This window comes from Macaca fascicularis, chromosome 15 (genome assembly GCF_037993035.2).
Source record: "Macaca fascicularis isolate 582-1 chromosome 15, T2T-MFA8v1.1".
NCBI classification, from domain to species: Eukaryota; Metazoa; Chordata; class Mammalia; order Primates; family Cercopithecidae; genus Macaca; species Macaca fascicularis.
This window is the reverse complement of record NC_088389.1, coordinates 13001416-13020534: the sequence shown is the minus strand read 5'-3', so window position 1 is coordinate 13020534 and position 19119 is coordinate 13001416. Positions and strand designations below refer to the sequence as shown.

Sequence of the window (19119 nt, the reverse complement as noted above, 5' to 3'; positions counted from 1 at the left end):
AAGCTCAAACTATTGGGGAACAATAATTACCGCCTTGGAATGAAAATACTTAATGTTTTCCACAAGATTTAGTAAAGGAAGATTTTTTTTAAAACCACCTTAATAATAATAGTATGTATAGATGTTAATAAATGAAATAAATTAGGGATGTATAATGTTGGAAACATAAATATTTTTGCTTCTGAAAATAAAACTAATTTTTTCTCCCGATTTTCTCTTGCTTTTTCTTTTTTCTGTTCCCCCCTTTCTCTTCCAGAAGCCCTTCAGCGGCCAGTAGCATCTGACTTTGAGCCTCAGGGTCTGAGTGAAGCCGCTCGTTGGAACTCTAAGGAAAACCTTCTCGCTGGACCCAGTGAAAATGACCCCAACCTTTTCGTTGCACTGTATGATTTTGTGGCCAGTGGAGATAACACTCTAAGCATAACTAAAGGTAAAAGGGTTGTGGGCAGCTAGTGGTGGTTGCAGGAAACAGAGATCTGGGAATTGCGGCTTGACCTGCCACCCTTTGCTCATTGAAGGAGCAGCTTTGAAATCTGGAATGCAGGGATATCCAAAACAACAACTGCATGTTTCTAAGCGAGTCGCCTCTCCTTAGAGGAGTTCTTGTACAATAGCCCTGAGCAAAAACAGAACTTGCCCTATGTTTTATACTGAAAAGGACAGCTGAACAAAATACTGAATGCAATTTTTCCCCTAAGAAAAAGCATTATTTCCCTAAAATGTTGTCTTATATTAGGAACAGAGCACTTGAATAAACATAATTGATTATAAAAACTGAGGCTATATACTTACCTATCTGTTCCGTACAAACAGGAAGCTTCAGATATAAATGTGTATTCTCATACACTTATAAATGCATATCTTTAAGTAGACTCGTTAAAATGAAATTGGCATTTAGGAATTTGGAAATCTTTAGTAGTTACACAAGAATCAATGAAAAAGAATGAAGCTGGTTTCCAGAGCTGATATGTCTGATTTGGTTCCTTTCTTCTAAGGTGAAAAGCTCCGGGTCTTAGGCTATAATCACAATGGGGAATGGTGTGAAGCCCAAACCAAAAATGGCCAAGGCTGGGTCCCAAGCAACTACATCACGCCAGTCAACAGTCTGGAGAAACACTCCTGGTACCATGGGCCTGTGTCCCGCAATGCCGCTGAGTATCTGCTGAGCAGCGGGATCAATGGCAGCTTCTTGGTGCGGGAGAGTGAGAGCAGTCCTGGCCAGAGGTCCATCTCGCTGAGATACGAAGGGAGGGTGTACCATTACAGGATCAACACTGCTTCTGATGGCAAGGTAGGGGACCCTTGGCAGGGGGGCTGATGGGCCCGGGGCAGGGGAACCCAGAGGTCCTGGTGTCGGATTGATAAATTATTGCAGGAAAGCTCAACCAGGAAGATGTTTAAAGAATCTTTCAAGTAAACAGTAGGAGTCATTCTGTTAGCCTTATGAAGACGCTTTATTGAGGATTGGTTCCGTGATATTACAAGTTCCTGGGCCCAGTATGATTCTCTTATTGTCTTGCTAGAGTTTTGTTGTTAGCAAGTTACTTAAAATAGGAGGAATATCTGTTGGGTTTTGGACACACTTTTTACAATAAGATTCTTCCTTAAAAAAAGATATATTTTATAATGATAGTAATCATCCTCAATTAGAAAAATTCAAATAATAGATTAGCTTTCCCAGAGCGAAAGACCACTTTAATATCCCCTCCCCCACAGAAGCCTGGCATGTGGCTTCTTCCTGCAGATGAACACATTCATGGAGAGGTGTGTGGACGTACGTGCATATACACATGCAGTTTTCAGTGAAAACCAGGATCAGACCCACAGCTTACCAAACCCAAAGCGTATTGTTGTAAGGGAGGTGGCATATGTAATTTTGTGGTCTTCATATAAATAGTCCTTCAGAGTCCATAAAGAGAAGGGAGGAGTTAACATTGACTGAGGTATTGCTGTAATTCCTGCATCTTTGTAGAAAGGGAGGCATAAAGAGATCTTGCCGATATCAATGTAGTGAGACATTGATGGAATAGGCTTGGATCCCCACAGTCTGCTCTATTGCACCAGGCTGTAGTTGAGGTACAGTGTAGATAGGTGGATTGGTGTGGTCCGGATGGTGTATGTTTGTTTTTCGTTGTGTTTTTTTTTTTTTTTTTTTTTTTTTTTTTTTTTTTGAGATAGAGTCTTACTCTGTCACCCAGGCTGGAGTACAGTGGTGCGAACTTGGCTCACTGCAACCTCTACTTCCCGTGCTCAAGTGATCCTCCCACCTTGGCCTCCTCAGTAGTTGGGACCACAGGCACACACCACCACACCCAGCTGTTGTTTGTTTGTTTGTTTTGAGATGACATTTTCGCTCTCATTGCCCAGGCTGGAGTACAATGGTGCGATCTCGGCTCACTGCAACCTCTGCCTCCCGGGTTCAGGCACTTCTCCTGCCTCAGCCTCCTAAGTAGCTGGGATTACAGGCATACGCCACCATGCCTAGATAATTTTGTATTTTTAGTAGAGACAGGGTTTCACCATGTTGGTCAGGCTGGTCTCAAACTCCTGACCTCAGGTGATCCACCTGCCTCAGCATCCCAGAGTACTGAGATTACAGGCATGAGCCACCATGCCCAGCTGTTTTTGTATGTTCAGTAGAGACAGGGTCTCGCCATGTTGCCCAGGTTAGTCTCAAACTCTTGAGCTCAAGCAGTCTGCCCTCCTTGGCCTCCCAAAATGCTGGGATTACAGGCATGAGCCACTGCGCCCAGTCTGTATTTTTTTTAATAGTATGTAATGCATGCATGTGGTTACAAAAATTCAAAAGAACAAGATGAATTACAGTAAAAAGTAGTCGTCTGCCGGGCGTGGTGGCTCAAGCCTGTAATCCCAGCACTTTGGGAGGCCGAGATGGGCGGGTCACGAGGTCAGGAGATCGAGACCATCCTGGCTAACACGGTGAAACCTCGTGTCTACTAAAAAAATACAAAAAAACTAGCCAGGCGAAGTGGCGGGCCCCTGTAGTCCCAGCTACTTGGGAGGCTGAGGCAGGAGAATGGCGTAAACCCAGGAGGCGGAGCTTGCAGTGAGCTGAGATCTGGCCACTGCACTCCAGCCTGGGCGACAGAGCGAGACTCCATCTCAAAAAAAAAAAAAAAAAAAGTCATCGTCTCTTAATTCACTTTTCCTGCGCAGAGGCAAGCACTGTTACTAGTTCCTTCCAGAGTTACCTGGACATAGATGGATGGTATATAGATGTTTATATGGATGTTTATATTCAAAAAGGCACACAAATGATGCATGCTCCAGGCTGTTCTGCATCGTGCTTCTCCCGTGTGATAATACACCTTCGAGATTGTTTTATGGCAACAAGTTTAGAGCTGCCTCATCTTACCAGTGACTATGTACCGTGGATGGACTGTCACTTATTTCAGTAGTCCCCTGCTGGTTGACTTTTAGGTTGCTTCTAATCTTTAGTTATTATAAATAATGCTGATACGAGGTGGCTTTCAAACCTTTTTAAAAATCTGGGTCTGCTATAAGAAAAACTCATTTTACATCACCACCCAGCCCTCAAAATATAACAAAAGTTTCATAAAGTCTTACCCACCTTTACTGTGTGTAATGCACTCTGATTTTGTATTTCATTCTGTTCTGTTTCATTTTTTAAAAAATTCTGGTTGTAATCCACTAAATTTATTTCATAGACTGACTAGCGGCCCACGGCCTGGTTTGAAAATGTGCTGCACATGCTTCTTTGTGTGTGGTGTAAGTGTATGTAGATAAGTCGCTAGAACTGATTGAAGGTTATGTGCATTGCCAAGTCACCCTGTATAGAAATTGTACAAATTTGTTCTCCCACGAACAATCCACAAAAGGGCTTGTTTCCCCTTAACCCACACCAACAGTTTATTATTAGATATGTAAAAACATCTTTGTCACTCTGACTGGCAAAGACTGGCATCTCATTATGTTGAATATGCATGTGGCATATTTTGAGTCATCTTTATGCCATTTAATAAATTCATCTTTTTCCTACATGTTAGAAATATACTAAGTGTATATGTGTATCTAGGCCTGTTGACCTCTCTGTTCTCTTCCATTGGTCTGTCTATCTGTATGCCAGTACCAAACTTGTAATTGCTGTAGCTTTATACTGTGTTGTGGTATCTGATAGGCTAGTCCCCGCTTAGCTTTTTAACTTTTTTTTTTTTTTTGGCTGTCTTCACACATTCACTTGTACCATGTGAATGTACATATACTTCCTTTTTAAATTTTCTTATTTTTCTTCACATCCCAAAGTCTTCTGGCTGAAGTCCTGTTGCCCATATCTGATGCTTTCCACCACTGCAGAATTCTTTAGTACCAACACTGCAGTGTGTATGTTGGACAACAGAGCCTTTTGTCCATGTGTGACTAGACATGGGCCTGTCAGCTTGCTTTTTGGGTTATTGTTCTTATCCCGGAGGTGGAGCTATGTCCTTCCATTCTGAGGGATGTACTTCAGGGCATTGCGCCCTTAGAAAGAGCCTTCAGACCACAAGGGTACCTTTCTAGTGAATCAGAACACCAGGGTGCACCACCCATAGGAGGTGATTTTCTGCAGCAGACAGCTTGCTTCGCATCTGTGCTATCCAAGGCAAGTCATGCTGCACCAAGATAATCACTTGAGGTTTGCACTGAACGGGATAATGGTTTCTTTTCCCTAGAGCTGTTTAATCAGCAACCTTGGAACAGATGCAGGCAGGCATGATCTAGTGTGACAGCTCATTAGCTAGGGGTTGTTATAAAATACTGTTCAAAGGGGCAAGGAAAGACCTGCATATGGGATACGTGATTTGCAGAATTTGAGATTCATCCAAAGAAGGAGAATCTGCCTAAGAGGCCTCTGTCTAAAAGCTAGTATGTGCCAGGTGGGTTTGTTTCATTCCAGGTAGAGCACAGGGAGCTCATCTGACTAGGCAGTGTCCGCCACTGGGCAACACATCACACTTTCCTTGGCGTCTTGCCTCCTCCCTCCCCCCCGGCAAAGACTCTCCTATCAGCTGTGTGGGCACCTGGGGACTTCTGAGCCCACAGCGTCCCTTCTGCGGAGGTTCCTTCCTGTGAGGGCCGCACTCGAGGAGCGTGTGCTGGGTGGGATCGTATCGCTGGAATGAATGAACATCATTAGAGGGAGCTCCCACAGCTATGTGTGTGACCACGTGGCTCGCCGCTGAAAAATGCTGCTCACATAGCAGAACTTTGATGCAATCCTTTTTGGATTTCTAAGGGGAAAAGTTAAGACTGATAGGAGGAATAGGCTGGGGTTGAGTAAGTTTGGTTCTTATTTTTAAATTAGTTCATCTTCAGAAAACAACTGAATTTAGAAGATTCTTCTATAAGGCCCCCAAGGATTTCTTTCTGCTTCCTCCTTATTGGCTCTTATTTGCCTCTCCTCATGTTCTGAGCTTTTCAGCAGCCCTTGTGGCTCATCAGTCAGCCCAGGACCACCAGCTCGGGGCTCAGAGTTGGGGACTGGGAGTTATGAGCTGGACTCTTGAAGGGGCCAATACTAAACTGAGCCATTGCCATTTCCTAGGAGCCTAGACAATCTCAAAACTCTTTGGATACCCTGGGATTTGATTGTCATTTTTCTGATACTTTCCCAAAGTTGTAACCCTCCATCGACATAGCAGAATTGAAGATTGATTTTTCTGCACCACCTCCTGCCTAAAGTTCTTAGTTCTGAATGTTTTTGTCCACACCTCATTGACTTCTGTGAGATGCCCCTGTCACGTTCCTCAGTTCCTTCTAGTCCTTAATAGAGTCTTTCCTTTTCTTGAAAGAAATTTGCCCAGTTGACATTTGTTTTCATGGTCTGCTGAAGTGACAGATCCAGGGCCCTAAGCTTCAGCCGAGTGGCAGGAAGGGACCATTTACACAGCCTCTTGGATGTTTAAGGTTTACCCTCCCTGACAGTGGCTCAGCAGGCATAGGCCTCCTGGTGAAAAGCTGAGCACATGGCTCACCTATTCCAGTGAAGGAGCTTTGGACCGTTCTTTTGTACTGCAAGGCTTGCCTTCCTGCTGGTGTCTGAGCACCTCTCGGGGGAACTTGCTTCCTGGCTGAGCAACCGGTAAACAATATGTCTGAGGTGGGACTCCTGGGCCCAAGGCAGCCAAAGGTTGCACAGTCTAAGCTCTGTTAGCCTGTCAGTGTGGCTGTCAGAAGAAACACTGTTTCTTTTTTTTTGTTTGTTTGAGACAGAGCCTCACTCTGTCACCCAGGCTGGAGTGCAGTGGCATGATCTTGACTCACTGCAACCTCTGCCTCCCAGGTTCAAGCAATTCTCCTGCCTCAGCCTCTCAAGTAGCTGAGACTACAGGTGCCCACCACCATGCCCGGCTAATTTTTGTATTTTTAGTAGAGATGGGGTTTCACCATGTCGGCCAGGCTGGTTTTGAACACCTGACCTCGTGATCTGCCCGCCTTGGCCTCCCAAAGTGCTGGGATTACAGGTATGAGCCACTGCTCCCAGCAAAACGCTGTTTCTAAGAGTTTCTTTGACAAGTCCTATCCTTCAGGTTCATGCATGATTAGGAAGAGGCAGCAGCCCTGGCTGAGCACCTGAGTGTTAATGGAACCAGATGCATAGCATAATGACATGGCATTCATGACACTGACTTTACTTTCTTCCCTGAACATGCCATGAATTCCTGATGATCACACAGTTCCCCAACAAATGCTGCTCAAAACCTAGAACTAATCAGGAGCAAGCACCAGCCTTGACTGTTAGTGGGACACGGGGAAGATGGCTGTGAACCGAATATGCAGTGCCTTTGAGGGAGAATGGTTTTAATATTTAGGAAGTATCAGTATGTAAGTTTTATGTTGAAAAATGAACTAAGTCACAAGGTCTGTAAATTTAATTATTGAAAAGGATAAAGTTGGGCCATTCAGTGAAACCTCCTGTAACTGAAATCTCTAACACAGTAGCCAATGGGGGAATCAAATGAGCCCAAGAAATTCTGCATAAACTAGGACTTAGGGGAGCCATTATCATTCCACGCTGGAGTGAAGGAACCAGATCCGCCAGTTGGGGAGCACTCCTTTGAGGCCTGTGCTTCCTGCTCCGACAGGAGAGAAGGATAATGAGACTTGCTCCCAGGTGCCCTGCCCTGGAGCCCAGCAGGCCACACGGGCTCTTTGACCCTGTACTGTGCCAGTGATTTCCAAGGTGGGAGTGGTGCTCTGATTCCAGGAATGTCTTGGAATGGCTTTTCTCACTTCTCTAGACTCCTTGGTAGGGAGCACACCATCAGCGGAGCTAACCTGAGAACAGGGGTTGGAGCACTTGCCACCTGCAGTGAAGTAATTGGACAGCTGACAGACTCTTCCAGAGGGTCAGGGATTGGGAGCTGACCCCAAGTCCCGCTCCATTTTCTTTGTGTACAGCACTTGTGTTGGTGACTAGTACTGAAGAGAGTATGTCTCTGTGTGAGTATGAAGCTAACGGCAGCCCTCAGCAGTGCCGACTTCCGCTCCCCGATGCATTCCTGTGCGCACGTTCGCGGGTCTGAGCGTGACTCATGGTCTGTCCCTAGAGCAGTTCACTCAGAGGCTTCTTCTCTTCCGTGCTCTCAAGAATAAAAGTGGGGCCGCCATGTCCTATAAAGTCTTGCCATTCAGAGGCCCTGTCTTGCAGAGGGATAAGCCAGTGTCCCCAGGCCACAGTCCTTACACTAGGAGCAAGTTCCTTGTCTTTCTGGACAAGTTTTGCGTTTCTCAGAATTTTATTTTAGTAAGATTGTTACCAAAAGATTGTAACCCCAAAGTGTGTGCCTGTGGCTTGCCTAAGTTTTTGGAATTCACTTGTGTTATCTCCCCAAGCAAAACAAAAGAAAGAGAAACCCTTTTTACCTTCTTGAGGGTTGTCAGTGGGACTAATTTGCATATTTCTTTGCTACCTTCTTTTAAAAACATTTTTCTTATTTACTATTACAGACATACAGTAATGGTGCCTGACATAACCCACAGCCAAAGGCCTTGGCCTTGCTGCGTGTATTTCAGGCTTTTTCTTCCCTTTTCTTTTTTTTTAAGTAATAAGATACTACAGTTGTAGTCGGGCGCACTGGCTCACGCCTGTAATCCCAGCACTTTGGGAGGCCGAGGCAGGCAGATCACGAGGTCAGGAGATTGAGACCATCCTGGCTAACACTGCGAAACCCTGTCTCTACTAAAATTACAAAAAATTAGCCGGGCGTGGTAGTGGGCATCTGTCGTCCCAGCTACTCAGGAGGCTGAGGCAGGAGAATCGCTTGAACCCGGGAGGCAGAGGTTGCAGTGGGCCGAGATCGTGCCATTGCACTCTAGCCTGGGCTACACGGCGAGACTCCATTTCCAAAAAAAAAAAAAAAGATACTACAGCTGAAGCCTGATCCTGTTCCCTTTTCTCCCTCACATCCTAAGCATTACCACTGTCCCAAATCTGTTCCTTCTTCCCATGTCTTTGCAGTTTGGGCAAGTCTTCTGAACGCCTAGTCGTGATTTTAAGTCTTCTTTCCACCTTCAGTGAAGGGTGGCTGCCCTGAGCAAGCCAGTAGATTCAGTTATGTGTCTGGAGTCCAGATGTTTTATGTGGATTTTCATGTGGAATTGTTTTTGGTAAGGAAGTATTCCCTTGCCACACCAATGAAAAGAGAAGAAAACAGGTAGCTGGCACCCCCTGCATTGCTGCTTTCTGCCAGCCTGCTCCTTCTCCTTCCTCTCCATCTCTGTTGTGTCCAGATGCAAACTCTACATGGAGGGTTTGACCCTAGGTCCTCACCTGCTGTGGCTCTCACACGAGGACTGAATGCTCATGTGTTGTAAATCCTTCCTTTTGCTTCCTCGTGTTGGATGTGTTTAGTGGTTTTCATCTTCTGATCACTATTTCATTCTAGGTTTATCCCTTTTAAATTATAAATTAAATAAATTCTTTGCTTTTCCTACCAGCAACTACCCACCAAGTTCTACTGTGTGTTAATTTAATCAACAGTTGTTTATTGAGTACTTACTACATGTTGATTTCCTGTACTCAACATTGGAATGAAAACAGCTTAAGGCTCTGCTTTCATGAAGCTTCCATGCTATTAGGTGGAGACAGACAGTAATTAAGCAGATAAACAGGAAATTATGAGCTAGTGGTGGGTCCATTGCTGAGAAGTAAGACAGGTGGTAGGATGACCTGTGCCGCATGATGACTTTAGATTGGATGGTTGGGGAAGACTTCACGGACATTAAAACTGGCCGTGGAACGGGAAGCAAGAACTGGGCATGGAAGATGAGGGGTTGGGAGATTTCAGGCAGAGGGAACAGCAGCAGGTACAGAGGCCCTGAGGCCCTTTATTGTGCCTTTCTGCTTGAGCAAGTAACTTAGAGCACTCATAGAGAAAGACAGCAGCAGTGGTCTTCTAAACACTCTGTCCTGTGTGGAGAGCTGCTTATGTGAGGTTTTGTTGTGCAGTAGCCAAACTGGCTCACATGAGCTCTTTGAGCTTGCTTGTCTCTGTGGGCTGAAGGCTGTTCCCTGTTTCCTTCAGCTCTACGTCTCCTCCGAGAGCCGCTTCAACACCCTGGCCGAGTTGGTTCATCATCATTCGACAGTGGCCGACGGGCTCATCACCACGCTCCATTATCCAGCCCCCAAGCGCAACAAGCCCACCGTCTACGGTGTGTCCCCCAACTATGACAAGTGGGAGATGGAACGCACGGACATCACCATGAAGCACAAGCTGGGCGGGGGCCAGTACGGGGAGGTGTACGAGGGTGTGTGGAAGAAATACAGCCTGACGGTGGCCGTGAAGACCTTGAAGGTAGGCTGGGACCGCCGGGGCCGCCCAGGGTACTTGGCGGGGGCAAGGTGTCTACTGGCATTAGGCGATGCATCTGCCCGGAAGCCTACCTCCCGCCTGCTGTCCGAGCGCTTCATTGGTGCCACAGAAATGACTTTTCCGTCTTACATCATCCTTGTGTCTTTGTAGGAGTGGAATCATTCTCATAGTCCGAGTGTGTTTCCACATATAGTGAGAGCTGACAAGCACGGAGGGGTTTTAGTGTAAAAAGATTAGTCATTTGGAGAAGTTTTCTCATTCTATGGCAAGATTCTTTTAAAGCCGTGGATTTCCATGCTGTTCGTGCGGCATGGAGATCACTTCCTACTGAGAGTTAAGGAGGAAAAAAGGATCTCTGAGTTTTGAAAGATTTAACCAAAATGCATTTGACTCTTCTGTGGATTTTTGTTGGCTGATTTGGAAGGCAGGTGCCCTGGGCATCCCCAGTGGGTTCCAATTCTGCAGCTGCCAAGACTCCTGCAGGCAGAGGTGGGAGTGCCCCCGCTAGAAAGGCGTCCAGGAAACTCGATTTTTACCAACTCAGATAGTCTGGTCTTTCTTGTTAACTGGGACTTTACCTCTCCACTAATGAATAGTGTTTGTAGTTTCCAGGCAGGTTTTTTTCTTCTTTTGAAGTTCTTTGAAACCCTTAGGACACCAAGGGAAAGAAGTTTTCATTTTCAGCCCTCTGCGTTCTTCAAAATGTGTTCCAGGCTTTTTCCTGTGGCGAGGGTGTCCCCTAGTGTTGACTTACATTATTTCCACTTGTTTTAAATGAACTTTGATTACCTTGACCTGTGCACAGAAATCAACAGAGGGAGCCCCTTTTTAGAGCTATTAGAAAAGAACCGAAACATCCTCTGGGAAAAATAGAGCTTAATTTGTACACGTCTCAGAAGTCAGGTGCACACATTGAGACTGGTTGCAGCCACATGCCTGCCTTTTAGGGACTCTGACTGACCTGATGCCTTCACCCAAAGACATAGTGAAATGGGAAGTATGATTTCTGGCTGGTATAAAGTGGCTGCTTTAGAGAAGAGATCACATTCTTTAGTCCTGGAAACCAAAGGTGGCTCCCTGATCTCTTGTTCAACTCGTGCCTGTCTTTGGGCAGGACTGGCACTGGGGTGGGGGCATGGTTTGGGTTACCTTAAGGACCCTGGATATTTCTCAGATAGGACTCTTCTTTTCTCTTTCTTTTTGAGACAGAGTCTTACTCTGTTGCCTGGGTTGGAATGCAGTGGCATGATCTCAGCTCACTGCAACCTCTGCCCCCCAGGTTTAAGCAATTCTCCTTCCTCAGCCTCATGAGTAGCTGGGATTACAGGCACCTGCCACCACGCCCAGCTAATTTTTGTATTTTTAGTAGAGACGGGGTTTCACTCTGTTGGCCAGGCCAGTCTTGAACTTCTGACCTCAAGTGATCTGCCTACCGTGGCCTCCCAGAGTGCTGGGATTATAGGCATAAGCCACTACGCCCGGCCCTGGACTTTTTCTTAATTGAGTAAATATTTATCAAGTTCCTCATTTCTATTTGACGGTTCCTGGGCTCAACACTGGGATTAGAAAATGAATGGGACAGAGTTCTTCACCTGAGGCATGGCGTGGTCCAGGTAGTAGAAGCAAGAATTGCAGCGCAGCAGTTCTCGGGACACCACCAGGGAGTGAATAAAGGAGGGACTGGGGGGCTGTGCAGGTGCCCCCCAGCTCCTTGGGTTGCACAGGGTTGAAGAGCAGACCCAAAAAATGGGGCTTGACTGGGTCAGCAAACTGAGAAAGGCCTAGATTTCAGCACACTTTTACCAGGATTTGTAAAACGAAGGAAGGTTCAACGTGCAAAATACACTAGATTTCAACCAGTAAAGGCTTGTCTGAAAACTTCCAAGATCAGGTTGTACAACGTGACATTTGAGGAAATGCTACTTCAGTAGATGATGCTGTGGCATTGTTTTCTGAACAACTGAAGGACACTCCAGAGGAGGGTACCTGTTGGAGACCAGTATGGTTTGGGGGGTGGGTTTCTTATATATCACTGAATCTAAAGTGGGTGCCTTTCAGACTGTGCTTTACTAATAATATGTTACTCTGCTTTTAATTATACTTCTAACAATTTTTCCCAAGAGCCTAATTAACTTACGATCTCACAGTTGGTAAAGAATTACAGGATGTCATTGCGTGGATTTCTGTGGGCATTCACCTGGAGTGGTATCTAATTAGGGAAAAGGCAGTATGTCCATTTCTGGAGGTGTGTTAACTGAAAATACGGTACTAAGCAGCTGCTAAATAAATCAGCCCTCCTTCCTCCCGGCCATGCGCAGATGACCCTGCAGTATGTTGCCTATTTGCCAAATAAGATTAGTGTAAATATTGGGCATTTACCTTTGCTATAGAAGCTGAAATTGCCGGGCACGGTGGCTTACACCTGTAATCCCAGCACTTTGGAAGGCCAAGGCTGGTGGATTGCTTGAGCCCAGGAGTTCAAGACCAGCCTGGGCAACATGACAAAACTCTGCCTGTACAAAAAATACCAAAAAAATTAGCCAAGCCTGGTGGTACGTCTGTAGTCTGAGCTACAGGCTAGGACGTGGGAGGCTGACATGGGAGGATTACCGGAGCCTGGGAGGTTGAGGCTGTAGTGAGCTGTCACAGCGCCACTGCATTCCTGTCTGGGCAGCAGAGTGAGACTTGGCTCCAAAAAAAAAAAAAAAAAAAAAGCTGAAATCCTGGAGTGGATTCTAAATCATGGCAGCAGCTAACGTTCAGCTTTCATCGTGCCCTTACTGTGTGCCTGGCAGAGGCCTCTGTGCTTACTACACGTTGCATCTCATTGAATCCTCACAACCTTAAAATCCTTCCAGGTTGAGCATCCTGAACCCTAAAATCCCAAATCCTAAATGCTCCCAAATCCAAAACTTTTTGAGCACCAGCATGCAGCTCAGAGGAAATGCATATTGGAACATTTCAGATTTTGGGTTTTCAAATTTGGGGTGTTCATCTGGTAATACAGTGCGGCAATCCCCAAATCTGCAAAGATCCGAGCTCTGAAACACTTGTAGTCCCAGGCCTTTCAGTTAAGGGACATTCACCCTGTATCAACATTTTAATGCTGAGAAAATGGAAGAGAGAGAGGTTAAGTGACTGACCTGGCATCACACAGCCAGAAGTGGCAGCATCAGGATTTGAACCGGGGCACTCAACTCGAGAGCTCAGCTCTTCTTTTTTTTAAATTGAACCCAGGTTCTTATTTCTCGAACACCGTAAAAAATGTACATAAGCCACAGTTATGCCTTTAAAAAAAAAATCACGTTTTCCCCCACCCTCCTCCCATCCAGTCTGTTTGTTTCCTATCGCTGGCTTCTCCAAGGACAGAGCCAGAGTCCTCCTTTGCCAGCAGGGGGAGCAAGGGCCTACTTTTAACCATGACTCCATAGTGAACAAGTAAAACAGCCTTGGGTCATGTACCTTTCAGGCAGAAGGAAGAGGGAAGAGAACAGGAAAAAAGGAGGACACTAGGCTGACCCCTGCAGATGGGAAACTGGAATTACAACAAAGGCTCATTGGGAACTGCACCCTTGAATTTTGACAGTATTGGGCAGGACATAGTCTTGCTATCTGTTAAAGGGAAGATGTGCTTAAGAAAACCAACAGTCAAGTGCAAGAAGCCCTAATTTTTTTGAGGTGGGGGATGGGGTCTCACTCTGTTGCCCAGCTGGCCTCCAACTCCTGGCTCAAGCAGTCCTCCCACCTCAGCCTCCTGAATAGCAGGGATCACAGACTTGTGCCACTGTGCCCAGCTATGAGCCAGCAATTTTTAAATGAGCTGTATTCGGAGTTTGTACATCAGTGTTGTTTTTTTTTTTTTTTTTCTGTGAATCAGTTCTCTAAGTAATAGAATTTGGAAAAGACCACTGGTGATTGAGCTGTGGCATTTAGCTTGACTCGTGAGCTAACTGACAAATTTACTAAACAGTGGAAAATAATATACAGCATGTATTTTTTTGAATAAGTTATCCCGCCCTCGAGTTCTGTGTCTTTCCTAAGTCCGCATATGTGACAGACAGATCTCTGTCTTCTGTTGTCCACATCATGTGTTTTGGCAGTTGTTCCTTATCGATACACATAAGGTTGTCTTGTTTTTGTATGGATATATTTTAACATGTACCAACTTTCCGTGGGCCTTTGTCTTATTTCCAGTATTTTGCCCTCCTCTAAACAGCAGCACAGGGATTCCCCTCATTTGCATGTATGTTAAACTGTCCTGGTGGGTCAGCTTCGTGAAACCACCCGATCAGGGACCATGTGCATGTATGGCCTTGACCATACTGCCAGAGTACCTTCCAAGGAGTTTGTGTCATCAATTTGCACTCCCCAGTGGTGTTGAGAGAGTGCACGTTTCCTCCACCCAGCACAGTGTGTTTCGGTTTAATTTCTCCCAGGAAATGGGTGTCACTTGGGGAGCTCCAGAAAGAAGCCGAGAAGTAGGGCAGTCGTACACTTGGCAGTTGTACGCAGTGGCTCTCTGGCTGCACAAGGAGGGCCACGCATAGGGAGAGAGGCCATGCAGCTCAGAGCCTGCTGTTGCCAGGCTGCACTTACTCTTGAAAGACAGGCATTCCTTGCAGTGGGTTCTCCTCTGGCCAGGGAGATGAGTTCTGGGGGCTCCTCTGCGAGGTGGTCTCTCTTGGGCTTTCCTCTTGAGCTTCAAGTCCCACGTCTGGAGTATGAACTGCCTTCCTCAGTCTATCTCTGTCCAGTGTTTTGTTTTTGTTTTTGTTTTTGAGACAGAGTCTTGCCCTCTCGCCCAAGCTGGAGTACAGTGGCGCCATCTCAGCTCACTGCAAGCTCCGCCTCCCAGGTTCAAGCAATTCTCCTGCCTCGGCCTCCCAAGTAGCTGGGACTACAGGTGCATGTCACCACGCCTGGCTAATTTTTTGTACTTTTAGTAGAGGTGAGGTTTCACTGTGTTAGCCAGGATGGTCTCGATCTCCTGACCTCGTGATCCGCCCTGCTTGGCCTCCCAGAGTGCTGGGATTACAGGCGTGAGCCACGGCACCCGGCAGTCTCTTCAGTGTTTTTAGCCATGTTGATCCTGATTCATCTGATGGGTGAAGGAATATTGGAAATAGGGATAATCCCTGTGGTGTTTCACTGTGCCTGTAACCTCTCTCACCTAGCATTTGGTTAACCAGAAACAGATGTGGAAACTGATCTATCAGTAGATAATGGCCCTGCTCAGGGAGAGGGATCCCTGCTGAGAGCGAGACATTGAGAGCCTGCTACACAGAAACTGCTGGAAGGCCAAGCCATTTCTTTTTTTTTTTTTTTCCCCAGACAGAGTTTCACCCAGTTGCTCAGGCTGGAGTGCAGTGGCGTGATCTCGGTTCCTTGCAACGTCCTCCCGGGTTCAAGCAATTCTCCTGCCCGAGCCTCCCCAGTAGCTGGCATTACAGGCTCCTGCCACCACACCCAGCTTATTTTTGCATTTTTAGTAGAGACGTGGTTTCACCATGTGGCCAGGCTGGTCTCAAACTCCTGGCCTCAAGTGATCTGCCTGCCTTGGCCTCCCAGAGAGGCCAAGCCATTTCTAAAAACAGTGCTCTTTTTCATGCTGTAGAATACCTATGCTTGAGGGTGAGCAAAAAGGAGGAAACTGATTAGAAAATACCTGTGAGGGCTGGGCGTGGAGGCTCACACCTGTAATCCCAGCACTCTGGGAGGCCGAGGCGGGCGAATCACAAGGTCAGGAGATCAAGACCATCTTGGCTAACATGGTGAAAACCCGTCTCTACTAAAAATACAAAAAAAATTAGCTGGGTGTGGTGGTGGGCACCTGTAGTCCCAGCTACAGGGGAGGCTAAGGCAGGAGAATGATGTGAATCCAGCAGGTGGAGCTTGCAGTGAGCTGAGATTGTGCCACTGCCCTCCAGTCTGGGCCAGAGTGAGACTCCATCGCAAAAAAAAAAAGAGAAATACCTGTGAGATGTTGAGTCTAGGAGAATGCATCTGTGAGAAGACAAACAACCCTAATATTCATTAAAGAACCAGCCTTTTGTTTTCTATGAGCTGTCTGTTCTGTCTACTCAGGAATAGAGATAAACTGCCTTACTAGTAATAAAAGCAAGCACCGCTGAGTGAGTCCTGGCCGCATTCCAGGAACTGCTCTTGGCACTCTGTGCACAAAGGAGATACTGACATTCTCTCTGTTGTGCAGATGAGAAAACAGACTCAGAGGGGTTGAGTAACTTACCGTGGTCACACAGCAGCAGAGCGAAGTCAGTATAATTCACAAGTCATTCTCTTAACCACTCTGCCGGACCACCCAGAATGTTCATTTGCATCTGAGCCAGCCCAGTCAGTCCATGCAAAGAGAGGCCAGTTGACTCATCTCCCTCCCTAACAAATACAGAAGAGAGCAGGCTGAAAATTCATAGCTTTCACTCAAAGTGTTTCCTTCACCCTCATTCATCCAAGTTAGTTTTATTTTACTATATAAAGAGAATTCTCTTCAACAAAACGATAGGAAATTTTTTAATGAAAGTAAAGGAATGTCACAGAATTGCATCAGGATATTTCCAGTTTAACACAACTACAAACGTAGGCTGTTTTGTTGTTGTTGTTGTTTTGGTTTTCTATTTTGAGGTGAAGTCTCACTCTGTCCCGCACGCTGAAGTGCAGTGGTGCAATCTCAGCTCACTGCAACCTCATCCTCCCGAATTCAAGTGATTCCCCTGCCTCAGCCTCCCAAGTAGCATGCGCCACCATGCCTGGTTAATTTTTTTATTTTTAGTAGAGATGGGGTTTCAACATGTTGGCCAGGTTGGTTCTGAACTCAGGTGATCCACCTTGGCCTCCCAAAGTGTTGAGATTATAGGTGTGAGCCACTGCACGCGGCTGCTGCTGTTAATAGTTAAAATTATAAATTGAACAAGGTCTGATTCCAGCAGGGGGAGACAAATTCACATTGATTTTTCTGTAAGAAAAGGAATTATTTGTACTTTCCTCCCGTGTGTGTTTTTGTGTATGTAAGAGAGAAAAGAGAGACAGATGAGAAGAGGGCTGCCTTTGAAAGCCATGTTCCTTTTGCATGTACATGCCTGTCAAGATTATTACTTGGTCTTTTAGAAGAGGGTCAGTAGCTATAAAAGCAAATGATACTTATGAAATGATTTCATTGTGTGTGGTTTATTATGTGGTCTTCAAAAAAGAAAAACCCCACTTGTTTAGAAAGCTTCCTTTGAGAGCTACTTTGTAACCATATTGTTGATCAAGCAAGATTCTTAAAACCCCAGTCCTGTACATGAGCAGCATTGAATCCCCGGATGCTGGCAGGCATTCGCTGTCCAGCCTTTGACATTAGCATGTCACCCTGGTAAATCAAAGCACTCCATGCCAAAAACAGCATGGTCTGCTGAGCATGTTACGGAGCAGAGAGGGCTCAGAAGAATTAAACGGCCAATGGGGTGGCGGCAGGGGTGAGCTCTTTCCCCCTCGGACAGCTTGGCACAGTGACTACCAACGAGGTTTAATTGACATTAAGAGCAGCTCACCATTTTTAAAGAGCAATAAATTGTTTCCAAGTTTCAGCCTCTCAGAGCCCTGAGCTAAGAGATAATGGGCTGACACATAGCCTCATTGGTCACGCTTCACTTGTAAACAGGATTGGCCAAAGCAAGAAGGCTGTAAGTAAAGGTTGGCCCGTCCTCTGGAAGCTTCCTCCACAGCAGGGTGGGGAACTGGGGCAGCCACAGCAAGCAGGACCGTCAGGACACTGTGTTCTCCCAAAGGGGCCAGAACATATAAGGTTCTACGTTTAACAGAAAGTTGATCCAGCCTTCCTCTTTGGGTGCCTAATTTTTAAGCCATTCACTCTGTTTCACTGCACAGTCTTTCTCTCCAAACTCTGTTGAAACTTGGAGGCATCTCGCTTCCTCTCTTGGCCTTTGTAGCCAGGTTTTCGCAGCAAACAGACCATATCATTTAACACCCACCTGCTTCTTGTTCTGATGGTTGGCTCAGTGGACAGTAGCATTTTTTAAGTCAAAAAGAGGCTTAGTGATGTAGGCCAAGGTCAAGGCTCTGTGTGATGGGCTCTCCCCAGGGCTCAGTGCCACGGCACTTCAGACTTGACCCCAGACTGAAAAGATGAGAGGAGCTGTAGAAGTCACGGCCTGTCTGTGCTGGGCCCATGCTCCTATCTTTTTCTCCCCCTTGGCATTTAGATACTGTGGACTTGTTAAAATGTGACATGTACTGATGATCGTTGTGAATTTGTTGGTAGGGGAGCTGCTGGTGAGGATGATTTTAGACTTTGAGTAATTGACCTGACAGACAGGGATGACTGCTTCATTAAGAGCCCACCACCACGTGCCAGAACAGTTCAACATCCTCTGTTGCTACCATACTTCGAGACTTCGTTCTTTGTGATGCAATATCTCTTTCTTGTCATCAGGGTCTCTTCCCTTAAATCAGGTGCATTTCAGATTCTTCAGGTGATGTTTTTTAGGGTGAGTGTGTTAGCACCCCTTGGAAACCAGATTCCCCAGGGAAAGAGTGCCACATCTGTGGTGTTTGCCTGTATAGCTCTCCCACGCCACCACGAACTCCAAGAGGTGGGGAAGCACATGTGGCCTGCCTAGCAGGCACCAGAAGCAGGTTGTCTGTACATGCAAGCCAGCTTTGCCCTGTTGCCCTGGGGGAGAATTAAAAAGTTTGTCCCCAAAGGGGAAAATTCTTTGTGCCATCAGGTTGCTGTTCAGCTGTCATGGAACCTGTCTGCAACAATGTGGCTGTCACAAAAGGCAGCCCAGGACAAGTGTGCGCTGAAGCTCCATTTTGCGTTAACCATTCCAGTACTTACCCACTGAAAAGCACTTCCTGAAATAATTTCACCCTCGTTTTTTCCTTCTGCAGGAGGACACCATGGAGGTGGAAGAGTTCTTGAAAGAAGCTGCAGTCATGAAAGAGATCAAACACCCTAACCTGGTGCAGCTCCTTGGTGAGTAAGCTTGGGGCTGTGAAGAGAGGGTCTCACACCACACCTCCAGGGTGACACAGGTGCTGGAGAAGAAGCACAGGTGGCTCACTGCATGAAACTCACTGGAACGCTTGAGCTCTGCTGACGTTCAGCCGCCAGTAAAATGAGGCCTGTATGGGATGGGTGTGTGCGTGTGTGCACGTACGCACATGTATGTATGAGAGAGAGAATGTGATTATTTTAAGTGGATACCTAAAAGCAGTCAAATGCAAATCTGAAATTAGTTTCTGAAACTTTCCAGAGTTTTCT

The 19119-nt window shown here is 46.2% G+C and overlaps 1 protein-coding gene across 4 annotated transcripts in view; it reads left to right on the top strand.

Moving 5' to 3' along the window:
• The window catches only part of ABL1 (ABL proto-oncogene 1, non-receptor tyrosine kinase), a 184261-nt gene that overhangs the window by 149660 nt on the left and 15482 nt on the right, over positions 1-19119 (top strand). For all 4 annotated transcript variants that reach the window (XR_006692794.2, XR_012424253.1, XM_045373943.2 and 1 more), the window contains exons 2-5: positions 257-430; positions 996-1291; positions 9546-9818; positions 18747-18831. Coding sequence is in view for 2 of the 4 variants with exons in the window: in XM_045373943.2 (XP_045229878.1) it covers positions 257-430; positions 996-1291; positions 9546-9818; positions 18747-18831 (828 nt within the window). In the remaining 2 variants the exon portion in view is untranslated. The remainder of the gene's footprint in view (positions 1-256; positions 431-995; positions 1292-9545; positions 9819-18746; positions 18832-19119) is intronic.